General features: G+C 32.0%; 2 protein-coding genes across 2 annotated transcripts; one reads left to right on the plus strand and one right to left on the minus strand.

Moving 5' to 3' along the window:
- Positions 1 to 340: 340 nt before the first annotated feature.
- Positions 341 to 19,858, minus strand: eff (ubiquitin-conjugating enzyme E2 eff). The gene is made up of 5 exons (XM_075291592.1): positions 19,508 to 19,858; positions 7,553 to 7,616; positions 4,365 to 4,396; positions 753 to 936; positions 341 to 676 (listed from the first exon to the last, which is right to left on the minus strand). Exons 1-5 carry the CDS (start codon positions 19,529 to 19,531, stop codon positions 537 to 539), a joined length of 444 nt encoding a protein of 147 aa, XP_075147707.1. The 5' UTR covers positions 19,532 to 19,858; the 3' UTR covers positions 341 to 536.
- Positions 4,741 to 6,012, plus strand: LOC142221782 (zinc transporter ZIP1-like). The gene has a single exon (XM_075291591.1). The coding sequence runs from the start codon at positions 4,827 to 4,829 to the stop codon at positions 5,904 to 5,906; it is 1,080 nt and encodes a 359-aa protein (XP_075147706.1). The 5' UTR covers positions 4,741 to 4,826; the 3' UTR covers positions 5,907 to 6,012.
- Positions 19,859 to 21,970: the final 2,112 nt, after the last annotated feature.

The raw sequence follows: 21,970 nt of genomic DNA on the forward strand, positions 1-21,970 counted from the left end.
TCACAATCTGTTATGTATTTTTTTTTTGTTGACGCTAATTAAGTTGTTCTTGTTGTTGTAGTGTGTGTAGTGGGTGTAGTAGCAAAATTCTTATTTCATTTTTTTAGTTTTTTTGTTTTCCTTTATTATTTTTGTTTAATCCTTCAAATCATCTTTCTCTTTACAAAACACATTTCTTGTTGTTGTTTTTTTTTTCTTGTTTATTCTCGCATCAATATTATATTTTTTGTAGTTGTTGTTGTTGCTGCTGCTGCGTTGCTGTTATTGAATTTATTTAAATAGTTGTAGATGTTGTTGTTGTAACCTTTTGACGACGACAATAATATTATAATTAAGTTGAAATATAAGAATAAGAATAATGATGACGTCGACGACGACATCGACGACAACATTAACGACGTCGACATTGAGGGGCATCGACGATCATTATGGACGTCGACGACCACGTCGGACGATGATGATGACGACGACGACAACAACAACAACGACGACGACATCGACGACGACGACGATTCAATTATACAAACTGGAACGCATCACATAGCATACTTCCTAGTCCATTCTCGTGCCAATTCATTATATTTTTCCCGATCAGTTTTATATATTCTTGCAATCTCTGGAACAAGAGGATCATCTGGATTTGGATCACAGAGTAGAGAGCAAATTGATAATAAAACTACAAGAAAAAAAACACACACACACAAAAAGAGAATTAGTTACAAAATTATTTATTTTATCTATTGAAACATTACCTTTTGATATAGTTAGTGCTGGCGACCATTGAGATCTCAATATATCGAGGCAAATAGACCCATTACTGTTTATATTTGGATGGTATATGCGCGTTGTAAAAGCCACTTTTGGTGGTTTGAATGGGTAATCTGTTGGAAAGTGAATTGTTAAGAAAAACACGCCTCCTTGATACGGACTGTCAGGCTGAAATGTTTGAAGAAAAAATTTTAAAAATTAGTATATAGTACTCGGATGAGTGCACTTAAATTGATTTCTTTAACATTTTAAATTTCCAATGAATATTACACTACTGACATCATTCAAAAATGTAGATATTTCATTTAAGGTTTCAAAGTATTTGCTATTTCAGGCAGTTTTTGTCCGATTTTCATGAAAAAACAATATTCCTCTCTTGCGAAAATCAGAAAGCATAACAGACATGACGATTGATTACAAAGCCAAACATAATAAAGGAAATACAATATTTTCCTATGTAAATAATAGGCAATGCAGATAAAAATGATTGCAGATCTAGCATTAAGCCGCTTTAATACGCCGCTATCGTTCCCTAGGAGTCACGAGCAATAAGATAATGTAGAAAGGAAACACGTCGAAAGAGTAGTTCGATTCCGTGTCAAATTGGCTCAAATTCACGACCAAAACAGGGCTCATATCTCCCGCCTTGACACAGTCAAATTGAGCTAGAAACGGCTGCCCCATTTTTTATCTTCACACAAAAAAATATTTTTTTTCTTCAATCACAAAATTTATTGATCCAATTAATTTTTAATTGAAATGTCTTCAATCACAGAAGTGATAGTATCAATTAAAAAATTAATTGATACTATTAACTTTTGTGATTGATTTTTGTATGAATTAAAAAATTTGTAGAATCAATTAAATTTTTAATTGAATATTGTTTAATACTCAATTAAGACTTCTATTGGGAAAATTTTCGTGAGCTTTTTTTTGTGTGTATCAATTAAAAAGATAATTAAACGTCAATTAAAAAATTAATAGATACTATTAATTTTTGTGACAGATTTTTGTTTCAATTAAAAAATTTGTTGAATCAATTAAATTTTTAATTGAATATTTTTTAAAACTCAATTAAGACTTTTATTGGCAAAATTTACGTGAATTTTTTTTCTCTGTATCAATTAAAAATTTGTTGAATCAATTAGATATTTACTTGAATATTTTTTAAAACTGAAGGCTAATTGGAAAAATTTTCTAAAAACAATTAAATGAGGTTGACATGACCACGGAGACAAATTCTGCATCGCTTAGCTTTGAAAAATGCGTGCAAACCTATTGGCATAGGCTTCAAGTTTTAATATACAGTTAAACCTCTCAACCGTGGACACTCTGAAAACTTGACATCGCTCAAAAGTAGACAATTTTCGTAAGACGTTTGCTATTAATAGTAACATCTCATAAGTGGACCCCTCTCAAATTTGCACAAAATTTAGGTTTCACTGTACGCTAGATTAAGTATAGTGGCAGTCCGATATTTCAAGGTCACTTAGACTATTCAGTCCATATTGATAGCACAGTAGTGAACTTCTCTCTTGTCGCCGAGTGCTACCGAATTCTATGTTTAGGTCAATGACAAAGGATTTCCTTTTTGTAGCCGAGTCTGAAAGGCGTTCCACATTGCGGTGAAACTACTTAGAGAAGGTTGGAAACACTCAGAAATGTCACCAGCAATGCTGAGTGGGGATTACTCACCGCTGAAAACGTTTAGATGTTTGGTCGAAACTGGGATTCAACCCATGACCCTTTGTATACAATGCGGGCATGCTAACCATTGCACCACAGAGGTTTCACTATAGATTTCACACATAAATATCTCTCGATGTCACAAGTATACACATACATATTAACATCTTCAATTGTCAAAATTTTAGCAACATTGGCCCATTTCAAAAGTTTTTTCAGCAACGGTTCATCTAATGCTGGCGACGACTATATTTTTATCAAATCTTGGATAGACAAATGTTAAGGCATTGATTGCGTATAGTTTCCTCTTTTAAAATTAATTCACTCAAAAAGGTAACCATGGGGAAAAAGCCGTTTTTCGGCCCGAAAACCGAACGTAATATACAAAGAAATTAAGTATAAGCTCTGACTTCGGTTTATCGGCTTCTACAAACCGAAAGCCGATGTTTGGTCGAATGTCGAAGCTGATTTTACAGTGGAACTATCCCTGCCAGCATTTCAGTGTTCCATTTCATCCTCATCGCTACCACAGACTCGTAAGTGACACTGCAACAATCGCCAACTGTGATAGTATTTTGCCATCACTATTCGCATGAAAGTATTTTGCCATCACTATTGTTACAAGAGCCATTTTATATTTTGTGAAACACCAAGCGCAACTGGCTTATTATAATTTATTTCAATGAAAACGAAAATAAAGTGCTGAAAACCTAGTTATTACGCTTAAAATTGTGAAAAGTAAATTGGTGAACAATTTTTGACTTTCCAGATGGAATAAAGTGATAGTTTTTCAAATATTTTTCCAGACACGTTGCCTCCATTGGGAATAAAAGTACTGGCTGATAGACGCTACAACATTTAACTTACAACTTGTAACTCAACATCAATATCTTATTAATGCATAAAAATGTGTTAAATGTGATGTGATAGCCGTATAAATGTTATATTTATGAGAATTTATAAATGTTTCATAAAATTAATAAACATCTAAACAATCGTGTTTTACTTGACCACAATGATTCTTTTACAACTATCTTAAAATGCACTTTGTCTGATTGTTTGAAGGGGCTCTTATTGGCGTCCTTCTAAATGTATCCAGAAGGGATCCTAGTAATTGCACTCATGCGATACTTTTTTGTAGTAACTTGGCGTGGTACAACTTCTCAATAGTTACGGCGCTTTTCCGAGGAGTTTTGGATATCGTATACGACTGTTTTCGACGTAGTGGGGATTCTCTGAAGCGCCCCCACATTCAAAAAATGTTGGCAGGGATACCACCGAAATTAAGTAATCAGCGGATCATACAAAAATCAAAAAAAAGTTAAGTAAGGCGGAGGAAAAACAAAGTCACTGTTTTATTAAAGTGATCACAAAGCGAACAAGATTTGTTTTTGTGCCGTTTCTATCCTACATTGAGGATTCCACACCTTAGAGCCATACTCCAGGATGAGTCTTAATAAAAACGAGATAAAGAGACTTTTGGTAGCACAAGCGTTCGAAAACCCCTTATCTCAGCGGTTTATGACTCCTAAAATTCCAATCCTCAAAATCCTAGTCTCCCGACAAACTAGAAGACAGTCGGGTCCAGGTTGACTTAGATCTAACGATCTGAGACGTTTGGAATGTATATTGTGGTTTCATGTGGGCTAACGATCTTATATAAGGCACGTATTTATGTAGATTAACAGACTGTTTCTGCATGTCGATCGAACCAATTCGATCGACTGAAATGCACAGAAACAGATGATTTTTGGTTATAAATTCAGCTGTTTGTTTCGATAGAGCTCGATCGACATACAGAAACCGGCTGTAAAGTTTTAATCACTTTCCATCCCTAACGTTGTATACTCCTGCCATATGATTCATATTTCTTTTAGCATTGTTGCTATGTATTTAAAATATTTTCTTACCGGTCCCATTATTGTTGCTTGCCAGTGAAATACTGAAAATGAACAAAAAGAAATTTACAGTCAATTATTATTTTATCTTAAAAATTTACAAAACTATATAAACATTTATAATAAATATCATTTATCTCCTCAACATACTTTTGTCCACAGGATAATAATTCTCATACAATACAAAACATTTTTTATCTTATAATCCCAGACATTCTTATCTCACCACATCTCCCAAAATATTTTGTGGCCATTTGGCAACCATCTACAAAGCATTTGTTTGAATACTCTATCAAAATTAGAACACCAAACGCAAACAATGTCTCTGCCAAGCAAACTGAGATTAGCTGATATGAATGAAAACAATAATGGTTCGCTTTCCAAGCAGGGAGAGAAAAATTGAAACATTAATTAGAAATCATCATTTGAAGGTAGTAGTTACACATTGTAGTCGAAGAAATCTTGAAAGCAGAGATGAATATAACTCAAGATGTCCAGAAAGGGAATTGGTCAATATCGTTAATGGATACGACGAACGAAAATGACACTAACATCACTACTGGAGGTATGGAAAAGATATTGGCAATGCTTGTATTGGGATTAGGTAGCTTCTTATGCGGCATGCTACCAACCATAATATCAGATCGAAACCGAGAAAGATTTCCACTGGCCACATCTTTAATGTTGTGTTATGGGGCTGGGATATTGTTGGCAACATCTCTTGTCCACATATTGCCTGAAGTGCGTAGTCAAATGAATTCTAGCTGGGCAGAGATCTCGTTATGTGGTGGATTCTTTGTTATATATTTTATTGACGAATTTGTCCACTATTTCTTTGGAGAAGTTATACAACACACTCACTCGCAGCACAACGAAATTGCCACTCTTAATGGTTACGGATCTATAGCAAATGAAACTGAACCTTTGTTACACGATCCATCATCATCACACAAAGAGTCTACTAACAACGGGCATCATCACTCTCATTCTCATTGCAATGAGCAGGTTATCGATGAAGCGAATGCAAGAATTTGTCACACTAGTCATGCTGAACCATGTTCTCAATCGATTTCTACAATGGGCTTATTTGCTGCTTTATCACTACACTCAGCTATAGAGGGCATAGCTATTGGAGTCCAGAATACATCTTCAAAGGTTCTATTTCTTTTGGGAGCTGTCGCATGTCATAAGTTTGTTATGGCTTTTTGTTTAGGATTGGAATTTCGTTCAAATCCTACGACAAATGTCAAATCCCAAGGTATGGGAATTGTTGTGTTTTCTCTAGGAGCAGTTTGTGGTATTGGTTTGGGAATGCTTCTTATAGGAATGTCCAGTTCAATACTATCGTCATCAGCGTTGTCTATAATACAAGGTCTTGCTGGTGGTACCCTGCTGTATGTTACCGTATGTGAAGTAATACCAAGAGAAAAGGCCAGATGGCATCAGAATGAGAATCGAAAAATTGCTGGTATTATCCAATTTATTACAGTTGCCTTGGGATTTGTTACAATGGTCATAGTAAACTTCTACATGGACGATGATGATAAGGCATAGTAGTGTGATGAAATTTTAATTGATCTACATTTAAGTTCAAAGAGTATTTTTTGTTAAAAAAAAAATCATAAAAATATACAAAAAAAAAATGGTTGTTGTAACAGTTTTTAATGTAGCTTCATCCATTTCATTCTATGCTTGTGTAGTTATACTAGTAGCCAGATCAAGGAACTCTGCGACAAGGATGGGTTGTGTCCAGAGTGATCTGGTGGTGAGACGGGTAGGCTTAGCTAGGCAAGCGAAAAGGCGACGAGTGTCATGTGGCCCTTGATTACAGATGGGACACTCGTCAGCTACGCGGCTGCACTTGCCTGATCTTAGCTGGGCCAAAACTGCCGTGGGAGGTCTCTCTCCTCCGGTGCTATGGGCGGCGGTCGGACTCTGAGAACTGGATTAACCTTGTAGCTTCTCACCGCTTCAGCTACAGTATCCTCATGAATCCTGTTCAGACCTGTCTGGTATGTTGCCTGATCTAGAGGCTCCCTTTTATAACGCTGGATCTCGGGCTCTAGAAGGTGAAAATCAACCCTTACATTCCTCGTTGCAGGTTGCCTATCCACAAGATGGTTATTTGGATGGCAAATTCGATAGCAACCCAAGAGGTACTCTTTTGACAACATGTAATTGTGTCGACGTACTGGGATGGTCTTGGTCTCCGCATAAAGGTGATCCAGGGGTGTATTGTGGAGACATCCTGTCGCACTTCTAAGGGCAGAGTTCTGACAGGTCTATATGTTATTCCACTGCGTGTCGCTCGTTTGAGGTGTCCACACTGGCTCTGCATAGTTTACCACTGACCGGCCAATTGCCTTATATGTAGTCAACAAGGTTTCTTTGTCCGCACCCCAAGTGCTGCCGGCAAGCGACTTGAGTACCTTGTTTCTACCGCGGAGCTTATCACAAATTGCAGTGGCATGGGCGGACGATTTAAAAAGGCTGTCGAATGTGACCCCGAGAATCTTGGGGTAATTTGTGGTCGGAATTACTTCCCCGTCGACTCTGACAATCTGGTAGATTTTTTTACTGTTTGGTAGATTGGTAGAATTATTGATGTTTTGGTAGATTTTACCAAATATTCCTCTCTAACTATGAGGTACTTCATAAATTTTCTATAGAAATAAAATTTTGACAAAATTTTCTATAGAAATAAAATTTTGACAAAATTTTCTATAGAAATAAAATTTTGAAAAATTTTATATAGAAATCAAATTTTGACAAAATTTTCTATAGAAATAAAATTTTAACATTTTCTATAGAAATAAAATTTTGACAATATTTTCCATAGAAATAAAATATTGACAAAATTTTCTATATAAATAAAATTTTGACATTTTCTATAGAAATAAAATTTTGACAAAATTTTCTATAGAAATAAAATTTTGACAAAATTTTCTATAGATATACAATTTTGACAAAATTTTCTATAGAAATAAAATATAAGTTAGCTGATGGCCTCAGTTGCCAATGCTTTTTATATCTCTATACTAATATTATATTTACTATAAATTTAGTATAAACTATAAATAAATAAATAAATAAAATATAAGAGGAAATATAAGATTCACCTTGTACTAACTTTTGGCACTTTTTACTTTTTGTAACTTCTTTCTTATTTTAAAGTAACTTAATTTAAATCTTATACTCACAATCATCGCCAACTGGACCAGCAGAACATTGTGCAGGTGGATCTCTGCCCAAATCTTGTAATTCCTGCAAAATAAAATGTATATTTAATTTTTAAGGATCATAGTAGAGTGATAATCAGAATCAAAAAAGTAGGATTTAAAATGCAAATTTTAGAATATAAAAAACGGGCATATAATAACGAACATTTCCCTTGGATAGATAAAACAGATAGGCTAAAATTGTATAACAAGTATTTATTTTGTTTTACACAGATTTTTCATCTAGCCTACACTGAAAAATGTTCATTGTAACTATACATTTCACATTCATAAAAAAATGTACCCAAAAAAATAAAAAAAAAACATTTATTTTGTGGTTACGCTGGGGGCAAGGTGCCACATTTCTACCAAAAATGGTAGATTTTTTTTACTGAATGGTAGATTGGTAGAATTATTGATGTTTTGGTAGATTTTACCAAATATTCCTTTCTAACTAAGAGGTACTTAATAAATTTTCTATAGAAATACAATTTTGACAAAATTTTCTATAAAAATGAAATTTTGACAAAATTTTCTATAGAAATAAAATTTATTTATTTATATTTATTTATTTACAAAATTAGACTTATAGTATAATATAAGAATAATATTACAATAGTAGCATTGGCTACAGAGGCCATCAGCTAAAGAAATGAAATGTTGACAATATTTTCTATAGAAAAAAATTTTGACAAAATTTTCTAGCCTACACAGAAAAATGTTCATTTTAACTATACAACATTGTTGTATTCATAACAAAAAAAAAACAAATTTTTAATAGACTTTTGAAAATCAATTTACTAAATTTTATAAAGAGTACGCGTTAATACCTATATCATATCACACCACCACCCTTCGTACAGGCGTATAACATGTGCTACATTAAAGTGGGTCATTCTTTATTGCATACATTAAATTCTTTTTTTTTCTATATAATAACCTTCTCATAGAAAGTATGAAAAAGTTTACATTTTTGTTTTCATTCTGCGTTAATTGTATAATTAAAAAACAACTCAGTTGAATCACCGATTTAGATAACTGCTTTAGATTCATAAATCACGATCGCTTTATCTTCCAGCATTGTATTAGTGGCCCATTCTATTATTGTATGGGACCATTCGTACATGTGTATACGTAGTATACACAATACCTATACATATCTACGTACTTATATCCATATCAAACAAAAAACGAATATGCAATAAAGGTAAAAACGCAAGGAGAAGAGAAACTGAAAACAACGACAATGAGCACCAAGCGATTCAAACGCACGTACTAAAAATTGAAAACTTAATATCCACCAAAAATGTAATGTAAAATTTCTGTATTAAAAAAAGTTCAATGGCCCAAAAGAGAAGAGCACAGAAATGCAAATAAAATTTTATTTTTTGGCAAGAGATGAAAACATTGTATGATGCCCCTAACAATAACAACATAAGAAAAGGCCATTGTTGTATTAATCAAGAGCAGCACATCGCCTCCACAGTGTAAGTATAAACTCCATAATTAACCAAAAAAAGAAAGCATATTCTAAATATGTTGAAAGTAATGACGGCATTCATGCATCAGGTGCTATTAACTCTGGTACGAAAAACACAAAATGAGTCGCTCAACTCATTAACGACCATAATTTTTTGTTGAATTATTGAAGAGGGTTACGATGTGCTAACCTCATCATAGTGAAAAAGGTGTCAATGTTACATATCTAAAAAAAATTGAGTCAATTCTCTTCGTTCATATCGGGAATTTAAGAGAGTGATTAATGATAAATTGAAATAATTTATTTCGTCGGAATTTATAAATGATCCTCTACAAAGTTCCTACACAGATTCCATAATATACACAACCTAGTCATCGTCAAAATATCCATTTCAGTTTCAAAAAAATAATACAATAATAAAAAATTTTGCATATTCGAAACCTTAAAAAAGTTAATGCGCTATACCATATAAAAATATATTGGCATATATATTTATGGGTCAAAAAAATTCTCCAAATGTCAACAAAATCATATGAAGATTGCGATCTTTAGTATATCTAAATCAATCCCAGTTTCGACCAAACACACACCAAGTTTTTCAAAATTTTATTTCTATAGAAAATTTTCTCAAAATTTTATGTCTATAGAAAATTTTGTCAAAATTTTTTTTGTAAAAAAAATTTCTCAAAATTTTATTTCTATAGCAAATTTTGTCAAAATTGTATTTCTATTTGAAAATTTTGTCAAAATTTTATTTCTATAGAAAATTTTGTCAAAATTTTATTTCTATAGAAAATTTTGTCAAAATTTAATTTCTATAGAAAATTTTGTCAAAATTTAATTTCTATAGAAAATTTTGTCAAAATTTTATTTCTATAGAAATCTTTGTCAAAATTTTATTTCTATAGCAAATTTTGTCAAAATTTTATTTCTATAGAAAATTTTGTCAAAACTTTATTTCTATAGGAAATTTTGTCAAAATTTTGTCAAAATTTTATTTCTATAGAAAATTTTGTCAAAATTTCATTTCTATAGAAAATTTTGTCAAAATTTCATTTCTATAGAAAATTTTTTCAAAATTTTATTTCTATAGAAAATTTTGACAAAATTTTATTTCTATAGAAAATTTTGCCAAAATTTTATTTCTATAGAAAATTTTGCCAAAATTTTATTTCTATAGAAAATTTTGTCAAAATTCCATTGCTATTCATGTTAGAATTAGACGTGTTTGGTCAATATTCCCCAAAGAACTACACATTCATCTAAATTTGAAAGGATGACATTTTCATATTTCATAAAAAATCCTTGCAATTAATATGTTGTGGCTGTACGAGTATAAGGTGAATTGGCGCAAATGCCGGCTCGTAAATTTATCGCGATCATAAATGATTACTTAAATAATTTTATTTAATAATTCCCTTTATCTTAACCAAAACAATTAAATTGTTTTATATATTCCTCTCTACTAAGACTAAATTAACTCAATGGTACTAAAAATAATTTTTTGTAGTATTGAGACTAATAATTTTATTAGACGATCTCAAACTTGAATAATTACTATCTATTTTATAAAAAAAAAGATCGAATAAAATCAAATTATCTAAAATATTGTAAAGAAAAAAACTCTGGTGATGCCCACAAGATCCTTAATAAATCTTTGATTTATAAAAAAAAAGTGCTGTGGCTTCGAAGTTTCTTCAACACGTTTATCAATTTAACTATCATGCTAGCCATACGTGAACCTGTTGGTAGGTTCATGTTAAGTTACAATAATTAATAGTAATAATTACTATAATATTTACGGTACATATTTTTTTAAATTGAAAATGAAAAAAAATAAAATATAAATATCAACAACAATAAGTTTATAATTATAGATGTATGTATATATTAAAAGCCACTGTAGAAAAGTAGGAACTTGATAAAAACAAAAAACAAAAACGGTAAATATCTAAAACATTTTGCACATTGTTTGTAACAAGAAAAACACCACACATTTCAAGAAATTATGTTCCTCATTTTATATTAGGTATATGTAAAAATTGTGACGACACCAAATGAAAGCGGCGTTTACGCAAAAATTTCCTCTTCCTCTTTCTATTAGACAAGAAAACAAAAAATATATATCGCAGATAAATATGTACTATCGCTCACATATTTTTCTATATATAATAAGAAAATCAGGAGAAGGCGCTTCTTCATATACGACAATACGCACAAAACATTGATGGTATAAGTATGGATATTTGTATGGGCGTATAATATTTGTCCGTCGAAACTGATCAAGAGCAGAAAATGTTGACATAACGTCAGCAATGATATCAAGAACAATAAAACAGACAGAACAGCGTAAATATTAAAAAAAACAAATGTTTTTGCCAAAAGTATATTTCCGTGTAAAAGTTATGGCCCATCATTGGCAAATCTCATACAGTGGTCAAAGTGATTTTAATCCTTCTTTTTCTATTTTATTAAGCGAGCACTAACTGAATTTTGTTCGCAAACTATAACATTGTTGTTTTGGAAACAACCAAGCCCCACAGATTAGTATTTTCAACTTACAGACACAAAATCATTACTTAGTTGTGATTAAACCTATCAACAATGTCGCCGACGTTTCTGGGTACCAAACTTTAAAAATCATTTTAGTGTGAGGCGTGACCTCGCAAAAATCTATTTTATTGTAAGGGGATGCTAATCGCAAATTTGTATATGGACTCCTACATTGTGGTACGCATTTTCCAAAAGGGCTACATTGTATCTTGGTGAAAGAACTGGCTAAGAGATTTCTCATTTTTTTGCTATAAATAGTCATTTGAACGTCACGTTTAGTACGAAAACAAGCGAATGACTATTTGCGAATATTTAGATATATACAATATCACAAAAAAAGTTGATATGTCGCCTAACACTAAAATAGGTATTTTCAAAATACAGTGACAAACAAAAATAGGGTCGGTATATTGTATTTTTTTTTTTTCATTTATTTCTTATCCCCTAAATTCCTTCGGTAAACAACTTTAGGATGAATAAGTGTTGAAAAGCTCAGACAAATGGAACTATTTGTGAGGAATATCTAAATCTGGATCGATGTGGATGATAACCAGCTAGTTATATTAGTCTTGCAGTCGGAGCCAAAGTGGTGCAATGGTTAGCATGCCCGCCTTGCATACACAGGGTAGAGGTTTCAAACCCAGTTTCTACCAAACCACTGCTTTACAGTGGTTCCGAACCACTGCTTTACAGTGGTTCCGTACGACAGTAGAATATGGACATGTTTTCAGACAAGTCGCTAAGCAAAATTACTAATACAATTATTCGTGAGTCACGACATTTTTCGCAAGTCACGATATTTTTCGTGAGTCACGGTATTTTTCGTGGGTCACGACAATTTCGTGCGTGAGTGTGCGTGAGTAAAATATTAGTCACGTGTACACCTCTACTCTCTGCTCCCCCACCGCAACAGTAAAATGAAAACCCTAGAACTCTCAATGATGTACCAACATCTACTAAAGTTATTAAATTGTACGGTTAATAGCATAAATACCTAAAACTAATGGAGAAAACAGAAAATTATTGTTGTTACATTTACTATAATTTCAATAAAGTAATCTTTAGTCAAGACATGATTCACGCTGGAAAAACCTCGATTTTAAGTTTTTCTTAGCAAAATAATATTGACTGTTATGATAAATTTAAGCAAGAAATAGTATATTGAACGTAATTCGATTATTGGTCCCAGATGCATTTTTTTTTAAATAAAGTTTATTGAGCGTGATTATTTAGGCGAGAGTAAGTTTGGCTCATGACTCACGGGCACATCTCTTCAATAAGTTTTATTAGTTGCTATCATATGAAAATATTTTTATATGGTAGGTGGTAGTAGTAAGTAGTGTGTATCTGATTAACTTCATGTTACAGCTTATTTTCATGAGATAAAATATAAATTAACAAAATATGTGGCGGCTTTGTTCCAAAGTAGTCAAACATATACACAGACACAGATATAAAATAACAGAACTAATTCGTCGTATTGTTTCAAAATATAAAATAAAGGGGAAATGTAAAGAAAATCATGGTAAGTATTATGACTCATTCGATGAGAAATGAATCGCCATTGAATAACACGAGAGGTGAACGTGCAAAACAAACAATAAATTTTTGTTTTAAATCAAAAATTGTATTAGAGTTCAAACAACATATAGTGGGGAAGATGGCAGTTGGTAACCAAATTGTAAAACACATATCTACAACTCAATGTAAATGGGGGAAAAAATGACCAAACATATAGTTGAAGAAACATGTACATGTGTATAAGACAGTCACGTATGAATATAGCAATTTTTTTTCTTTAATTTAACCATAGATTATTAATACTCGTAAAATATACAAACTTCACTATGAACGTCAAAGCAATAACTATAATTAATAAGAGCATTCATCCATTAATCTACATATAAGATAGACAAACATCATTGTGACCAATATATTGAAGTATTTTTATGTTTGCTAATAACGAAAACCGTTCTAATGAAAGCAATTAGGGTTAAAACACTATTCGAAATGTTAGATATAATATTACCTACCAACACTTCGGACCTACCTCAACACTCATCAACATCATAAATTATGGTTGCGATAAAATAACTCGACAGAAATTTAGTAGCAAATTTATTAGGTATGGACTTTTGATCAGAATCGGTTTGCCTTAAAACAGAAAATTTCATTTTTTCACAACCTCACTGTCGTTTTAATTAAAATGGTGACATATATGGAAAGGATCTCCTAATCTGGAACGATTGGAAAAAAACCTACACGATGCAGACTTGGATCCCACATCTCATTCAGCACCTGCAAAGCTTCAATAATCGTAGCTTAAAGGAATAAATATATATAATCATACAAAAATATGAAAATTTCCATAATTCGGAACAAATCATAGGTATGGAAAGAGCGCTTTAAAATCTTTAGTCTAAAACTAACAATGGAACTTTTCAGACTTATGAGGTTTGATGTTAAATTTTTGTAGAGATATATTGTAGGATAAAAATTTATCCATACGACGAAAGAATTTTGAATTTGGTTGATATGGAAAAGCCAATATATAATATATTCTATATCTTGCATGTTTCCTTTTTTTCTAGAGAGTTATTTGCCTTATCAAATATTGGGAGATTTAAAATTTCGGAAGGCTTCAATGTCAATAGTATGAATGTGTAGTACTATTATAGGTTCTTCGAAACTTGTCCTTATGGTAAAGTGGTTAGCACACGTTTCTCATGTTATGTGTATTAAATTCGAGTTGAGCGGCTTACTTACTACTTAATTCCTATTTTGTCATTTAATAATAATCCCACATGTCCGTTTATTCGAAAGTTTGATTGATATGGACAGACGAACGTACAAAAAAATGGATTTAAAATTATATGACCCTAACATGTTTTTATAGGAAGTAGGTATTGAACCCACGACCTTTTTTATGCATTGCGGGCATGCTAACCTTTGCAACACAGGGACTCGCACGATGAGCTTATTATTCAATGCAATAATTTCAAATATTTTTTATTGTCATTATTTTCTATATTGAATACTTTTATATGTGCAGGCAACTTAATTACACCAATTTTTTTTTATGTAGTCCTGATTCCTTTTATTTTAAGGCAAACTTAATATATTTTCTCTATGATGAGTATGTCTGTAATCGAAGATTGGACTACGTTGTAAAATGCGTTAATTAAAAAAATAAGTTAATAGTATTTCAATAGCTAGAAAATCAGATGACACTGTAAATAATATAAAACGAATTATATTGCCAGTCATCATTAACGACATCGAGACCAACATTAAGGCGATTTTAATTTCTATGAATTTATTGATGACACAAATCCTACAAAATTAATTTACCACATTATGTATATTGCAATAATTTTCATATGAAAGATTTCTCTGCTGCTACTGCAGTTATATGATAAGAATGACCAGGGAATCATCACTTCCTATTGTGATTAATACTTTATCATTAGACCTACAATTATATTAAATCCAAATACAACCCTGAAAAATACGAACAGGCCAAAAGTAACGTATACAAACAATATTGCTATAACTAATAGTACAATATCAAGGTGGTCAGAAAAGGACAACAGCTTTAATAAAACTTTTAATTTATTTATAATAAAAAAACAAAACAGTGAATAAACTATCGATCGATGAGAAATTCAAATTAACCAAAATGTATATCTTCAAAAATCTCGGCTGCACTGCCTTTGTTTAAAAACCCTCATTCCCAAATAGAAGATGCCGGCTTTGCAAACAAAAACAAACACATTCACGCACAAAGTACAAGGGCGTAAAGAGCAATGTTAAAGTAACATAAACTAATGTTAACATCTGTCAAAACAACAGATAGGCCATGGCTACTGAGAGGGAGACAACAATACAACAAAGCACTGAGTTGCAGAGAAAGCAAAACATGATATTAGAAAAAATGAAATAGAAAGTACCCCTTAAGTTAACAAAGAAACAAAAACAGTGTTGCCAAAACAAAAGTTATGACTGAACTGCAAATAAAAAGAAAATTATATGGCACCTAATGTTATTAAATTGAGGATTTGCAACAATAAAAAATCTGAATATACACCAATATTAAGTTCGTATTGCATACGTGAAAATCATATATGTTCATACTTTTCTTTGGAATTTTAATTGTAATTCTCCTCTGATCTAATATCTATATATATATATATATAATAAATATAACTGCAAAGTGGTAAAAATAAATAAAAATAATTGACAATAAAATTATAATTAATATTGAGTTAGGCCTTATTGGTACATGTTTAAAGGAACCCATAACGTTTTTATTCCTGTTTAAAGTTTGTCTATTTGCAAATATGCAAAATAGGTGACAAAGTCGTTCAAATTTGAATTTTGTGCGAGTTTATGAGAAGAAAGACTCACCCATTTAACTGAAAGAAACTTTATGCAAATCTCAATATTACCTAATATATACCAACCTATTTTCAATAACATAATAACCTTATAATATTCTATAATACAGTGCACTCGCGGTAGCGTGAACTAATTAAAACCAAGAGAGTTCACGTTAGCGAACTTCAGCGAATTTGATTAATATTAAAAATATTATTATAATATTAAAAACTTAATTTAATTTCATGAAAAAATACAAAAAAGTGAGATCGGAAAAATATCAGTGGGTATGGAATTATAAAGCAATTTAAAATAATAATAAAAATTCACGAAAAAGGTCAAACTAGATTACTAAAAACTTCCGTAAGTGTATTTGAAATTCATTTAGAATTATGAATCTGTCTTTAACGTCAAATTTCATCTTTTTCAGCGTTACGGAGTAGTTAGTGTAAGAAAAAGCGTGTTCACGTTACCGCGAGTTCACTGTACAGATATGTGAAGTAGTTATGAGATGCAAGTTCTTTTCCACATTTCATTATACTAGTTAAAATTAGTTGAAACTATGTATAAGCCAGAGTCATATAGTATCGTTCGTATTGGTATCAAAGTATATCAAGAAAATGAAGTATTTTCAGATGAACTAAAATAATATCTTTATCGATTGTTAATGCTAATAGAGCATAAGGAGGAATGGAATGATTTTTTAGTCCTTCAGTCCCATTGTAATACCAGGTGATGAACTTATCTTTTATTGCTATTTGTCTCTGTGTTTAAGCTCAATTACAGCTTCCACATTTAAATGGAACCGCTTGGAGAAGTTTTATACACACAAAAATTTTCGCCACCAGATAGGGCATAACCCCTCTATAAAAATATTTTCATGTTTGGTTAAAACTGAGATTGAACCATTGTGGCTGTATACAATAAGGGACCATTGGCAACTCGAAAACGAATCCATTAATGGACCAAGTTAGATCCCTGAAACATATTTACCTACTAAAGACAAACATCACTAATGACTTTAGAATATTTGCAAAAACAACCGAAATATCTACAAAGAAATTCAAGAGATATTTTGGTAATATCTCCCGCATTCCATAGAAATGAAAAATAAATCGGGCTACAATCAATGATATGGAAGAGTTCACCTATTTCCCACGTAGGTATGTCCTAGAGATGTTTTGCCGCCCTATGCATTTTGAAATTTTAGAGAATTTTATTTTAATATTGTTTGTTATTATTGTAATGATGTTTTTCTTTTTCTCAAACTAAGAAACCTTTAAATATGAAATCAACAATCTTTTCAAAACACAAAAAAAATATTTTTTGTCTTCAATCACGAAAGTAATTGTTCCAACTATTTTTTATTGAAATGTCTTCAAGGCCAAAGTCAATTAAAAAATTAATCCAATTAAAAAATTAAAACTAATTTTTGTGATTTTTGTTTCAATTAAAAATTTTTTTAATTGAATATTTTTTAAAACTCAATTAAATTTTTAATTGGAAAAATTTTCGTGATATTTTTTCTGTGAATGGGAGATAATTTACAAAATAAATTTTAGTTATAAAAAAGAAAAACCAAAATCTCACGATTTTGAATTAAGACTACATAGAACATAGTTTTTTTTTTTTGTTTTTCTTGATTCAAATTGAACAAACTACAATTCGTCTACAATGATATTAAAATTAAGAAACTATTTGCTTTTACTAATTCTAAACTGACCAAAACATATGGAACTGAGCACATCCCTAAGTGAATCAATTTAGCTTCCCCTCAAAAATATCTCCTATCCATTTTTTACGTTTTATGCGCTTTACAGACTATCAGTTATTCCGGACGACAGTGCTCGTGTCGAACATATCCCATATATTGTGCACATTATAATTTAAGTCCGAAGGCATAACCGATACTGCTGCATGTTTATGGGATCGATAACACATTTACCGATTATTTAGTCATCGCTGACAAGTCGTATCGATCCGACACACTGTAAGATTCTTTACAAACACCGACATTCCGGAATAACTGATAGTCTGTAAAGCGCATTACAAGGACTCAATAAGCTACACTTTGAGCAATAACCAACCAAATTAATCCCATGAATTTTTTGTTAATTTTTGCAGTTTGGCAACACTGAAACCAAATAACAGCTAACTAACGTCTCTGTTAAAAATTGACGTTTCCCTGCTGGTACTTCAGACTTCTGTTGCGTCTTTGCCCATTCTTGTTTTTGTTGTTGTCATTATTTCTTTTTTTCTGCTGCTCGTGGTGGTACAACACTATATTATATTCTAGAAGGTTTTTGCCTTTTTTATCTACAATGCAAAGGGGGGATATATTTATCTCTGCATTCAATTAAAAATCGCATTATTGTGGAAATTGTCCAAGGATATTTCCTTGGTGCAATCCAGCCAAAAAGTAATGAGTAATGTTTACCACTCATAGTTGTTCTATTGCGGAGGTGGGGGTATCCAAATATAAATGTTAGGTTAGGTTCTACTTTTAGCACTGAATGTGTGTGGTGCTACCAAAGTAAATGACTACTCTGGCTGGAGTAGTATTCACTTTTGTCTTTTGCTTTTCATGTTTGTTGTTGTTCTTCTTGTATTTTTGCTTTTGATAGCAACAGCAATGCTATAAAAAAAGACACAGACGGACGGAAAAAAGACTGATAGCTATAATTGCTGTGTATACCACGAAAATTGGGTAACACCTTTTAGGAAAAAATGAAGGAAAGGCAAAACATTTGCTGCCATGGTATGTTTCTATTTTTAATTATGGCATCCATTGATGTGGGGATGATTATTGAAACCGGCTTTTGCATTTTTCTATTTTTTCTCAATTCAAACACGCTGTGCAAATTCATCACACTTTTCCCCCTTTTCACAGACAACAAGCTACGACCCTTGGCATAAGATGAAAAACAAAAAAAAAAGTCTGCCATCACACACACAGGAAATGAGAGAGTCCACATGCAGAATAAAAAAATACTGAAAATTCATCATCCCCCTGCATAGGCATTACTACAGGTTTATTTTCTGTTCATTCTATACAATTATCACCGATACTAACTATTCGCGAAGATCATTGGACTTTTCATTGTTTCACTTAATAAATTGCAAAGAAAATTTCACATTATTTGCTTCCCCATTCTTTAATATCCATAAATACTCTTTGCTCCAAAGTTCTCGGATATATTTGACACTTTGGTTTTCTTTTTCAATGAAATGGAGAAATAAAATTAAAAATTTTTCATTGAAAAATACAATATCATTCTCATTAAAAAGCAAAAAACCACGATTAGCAAAAAAATCATTAATATTTTTTTCTGCGTCCGAGACACCAACGACGACGACTACGTTTCACATTTCTTGCATAAATTTTTTTCTTATGCGACGAGCCAACGAACGAACGAATCACCAAAATTTGTCACTGCGTTTGCATTTTAATTCCTTGATTTTTTCAGTTTTTTCCGTTTCTTCAATTCTTTTCAGAGATTTATTTTTTTGTCGTTCAGAAAACATACCTTATTAATTCTTTTTAACGCCATTTTATGCTGTTAAAATTTGATTACAAATTTTCGTGTGTGTACGAATTTTTTCTTTTCTTCCACGAGTGGTCTTCTGTGAAGCCGCCGCTCCTCACTATTGTGTTGTGTAGCAAAGCTCTCACCAAACAATCCGAGAATATTCAATAAGAATTGTTAAATTGTACTTATCAATATTTCTAATTAAAATACTTTAAAGAAAAAAAGAAACGTTTGAAAAAATGTATGTGAATCTTTTCTTTTGTTAGAATTCAGGATTTGGCAAATGAATTCGATGTAGTAACGACGAATTCACAATTCTTTGCACCACAATCGCACTTGATTTTGACGACTGCTATATCCAACGAACGTATAAAAGACTCGGTAAAAAACGAGATACCTTTTGCAAAACTACTTCTGGCTTGCTCTATCAAAAAAACTACGACAGGGTTCACCATATACAATAAATGTCTATTTTTAACCTTTATCTGATGTTGGAAGAAAAGAGACAGCCAATATATGAAGACAGCAAAATAATTACATCTTCCAGAATGAGATGACTGTAGTTTTATACGCGCGTTTCACAAAGAGAAAAATGACAATCGGAATTTTGTCGTTGTGGTTGATGAACATATATTAGCCAACAAAGCCTAGCCAACATGTCCAATGCGTTAATAATTGTAGGTGAAGAATATATTTAATGGGAAAAATCCAGTTTACTCCTCTTGCGAAATGTTTGCTACTAGAAAAGTATGAAATTTTACCCACAAAAAATATAATGTAAAATTGTACGTACATGTGTACATGTGCATACGAAATTTCCGCTAGTGTTGCATAATCCCTTCCAGCATTTCAAAGTTCCATTTCATCCTCATCGCTACCACAGACTCGTAAGTGACGCTACAACAATCGCCAACTGTAATGGGGGAAGCGTATCAAAACGTATGACATGTACATGAAAGTATTTTGCCATCACTATTGTTACAAGAGCCATTTTATATTTTGTGAAACGCCAAGCGCAACTAGCTTATTATAATTTATTCAAATAAAATCGATTATGAAATGCTGAAAACATGGTTAATTTGCTTAAAATTGTGAAAGGTATATTGGTGAAAGATTTTTGACTTTCCGAATGGAATAAAGTGCTAGTTTTTCAAACATTTTTCCAGACACGCTGCCTCCATCGAGAATAAAAACACTGGCTGTGCAAATTCGCTGCAACATGTAACTTGCTACTTGTAACTCAACATCATTATTTTATTAATGCAAAAAATTATGTTAAATGTGATTAGATAGTCGTGTAAATGTTATATTTCTAAGAATTTATAAATGTTTAATCAAATTAATAAACATATAAACAATCGTGTTTTACTTGACAACAATGGTTCTTTTATAACTGTCTTAAAATACACTTTTTCTGATTTTTTGAAGGGGCTCTTAGTGGCGTCGTTCTAAATTTATCCAGAAAGACACCTAATAATTGCACTCCCGCGATACTTTTTTGTAGTAACTTGGCGTGGTACAACTTCTCAATAGAGACGGCGCTTTTCCGAGGAGTTTTGGATATCGTATACGACAGTTTTCGGCATGTTGGAGAAGCGCCGTCAAATTCAAAAAATGTTGGCAGGGCAGAGATGTTTCATTAAAATGGGCAAAATCCATTTTAATGAAACATCTCCATCGCCACGCAGTACAACAAACGCTAACTGTGATGGGGAAATGCACCAAAAAGTACGAAATGTACATGAAAGTATTTTTCCATCACCATGTTACAAGATCCATTTTAATATTTTGTGAAACACCAACCCCAAAAAAAAAAAAAACAAAAACTAGGAGCTGAAAACATAGTTATTACGCTTAAAGGTAGGTACTATGTTCGGTTTCCGAAGCGAAATCCCATACAAAACCAAAAATGCGAAAAACTACCGAAATATTTTTTCATTTGTGGTACTTTGTTTTTTTCGAGTTGAAAAACTGACATAAAGTGCATAGTCCCTAATTAGGTCGGCTTTAAATCCTTCCATATGTTGAGATTAGTTAGTTTCAAAACATGGCGCCATTTGTAATGTGAATTAAGAAATAATTGATTTATTCAAATGATTTGTGTTAAATTAGAATACAAAAGTGGTTCGCGTTGTTATTTAAAAATGCAATTCGATTGACGAAATAAAAATAACGGAGTGCTATATGTATATAACATATATAACAGCATCTGGTTCTGTAGCCGTTTCTGCCACAGTAGCATCTGCCCTCACATCCCTGACACCCACAATTGCAGCCACTACATCAGCTACAGTGAACAACTCCAACATAGCACCCTCAACACCTGCCACGACCACAGTGGCTGTGACCGCAAATATTGTATTGCAACAACCAAATACAACGGCCGCCCAAGTAGTGAGTGGTCCCATTGGGGTGGCAGCAAATACTACTCCAACATTAGCCACTATTACTAATTCTTCA

Source organism: Haematobia irritans, chromosome 1, assembly GCF_050003625.1.
Source record: "Haematobia irritans isolate KBUSLIRL chromosome 1, ASM5000362v1, whole genome shotgun sequence".
Taxonomy (NCBI): domain Eukaryota; kingdom Metazoa; phylum Arthropoda; class Insecta; order Diptera; family Muscidae; genus Haematobia; species Haematobia irritans.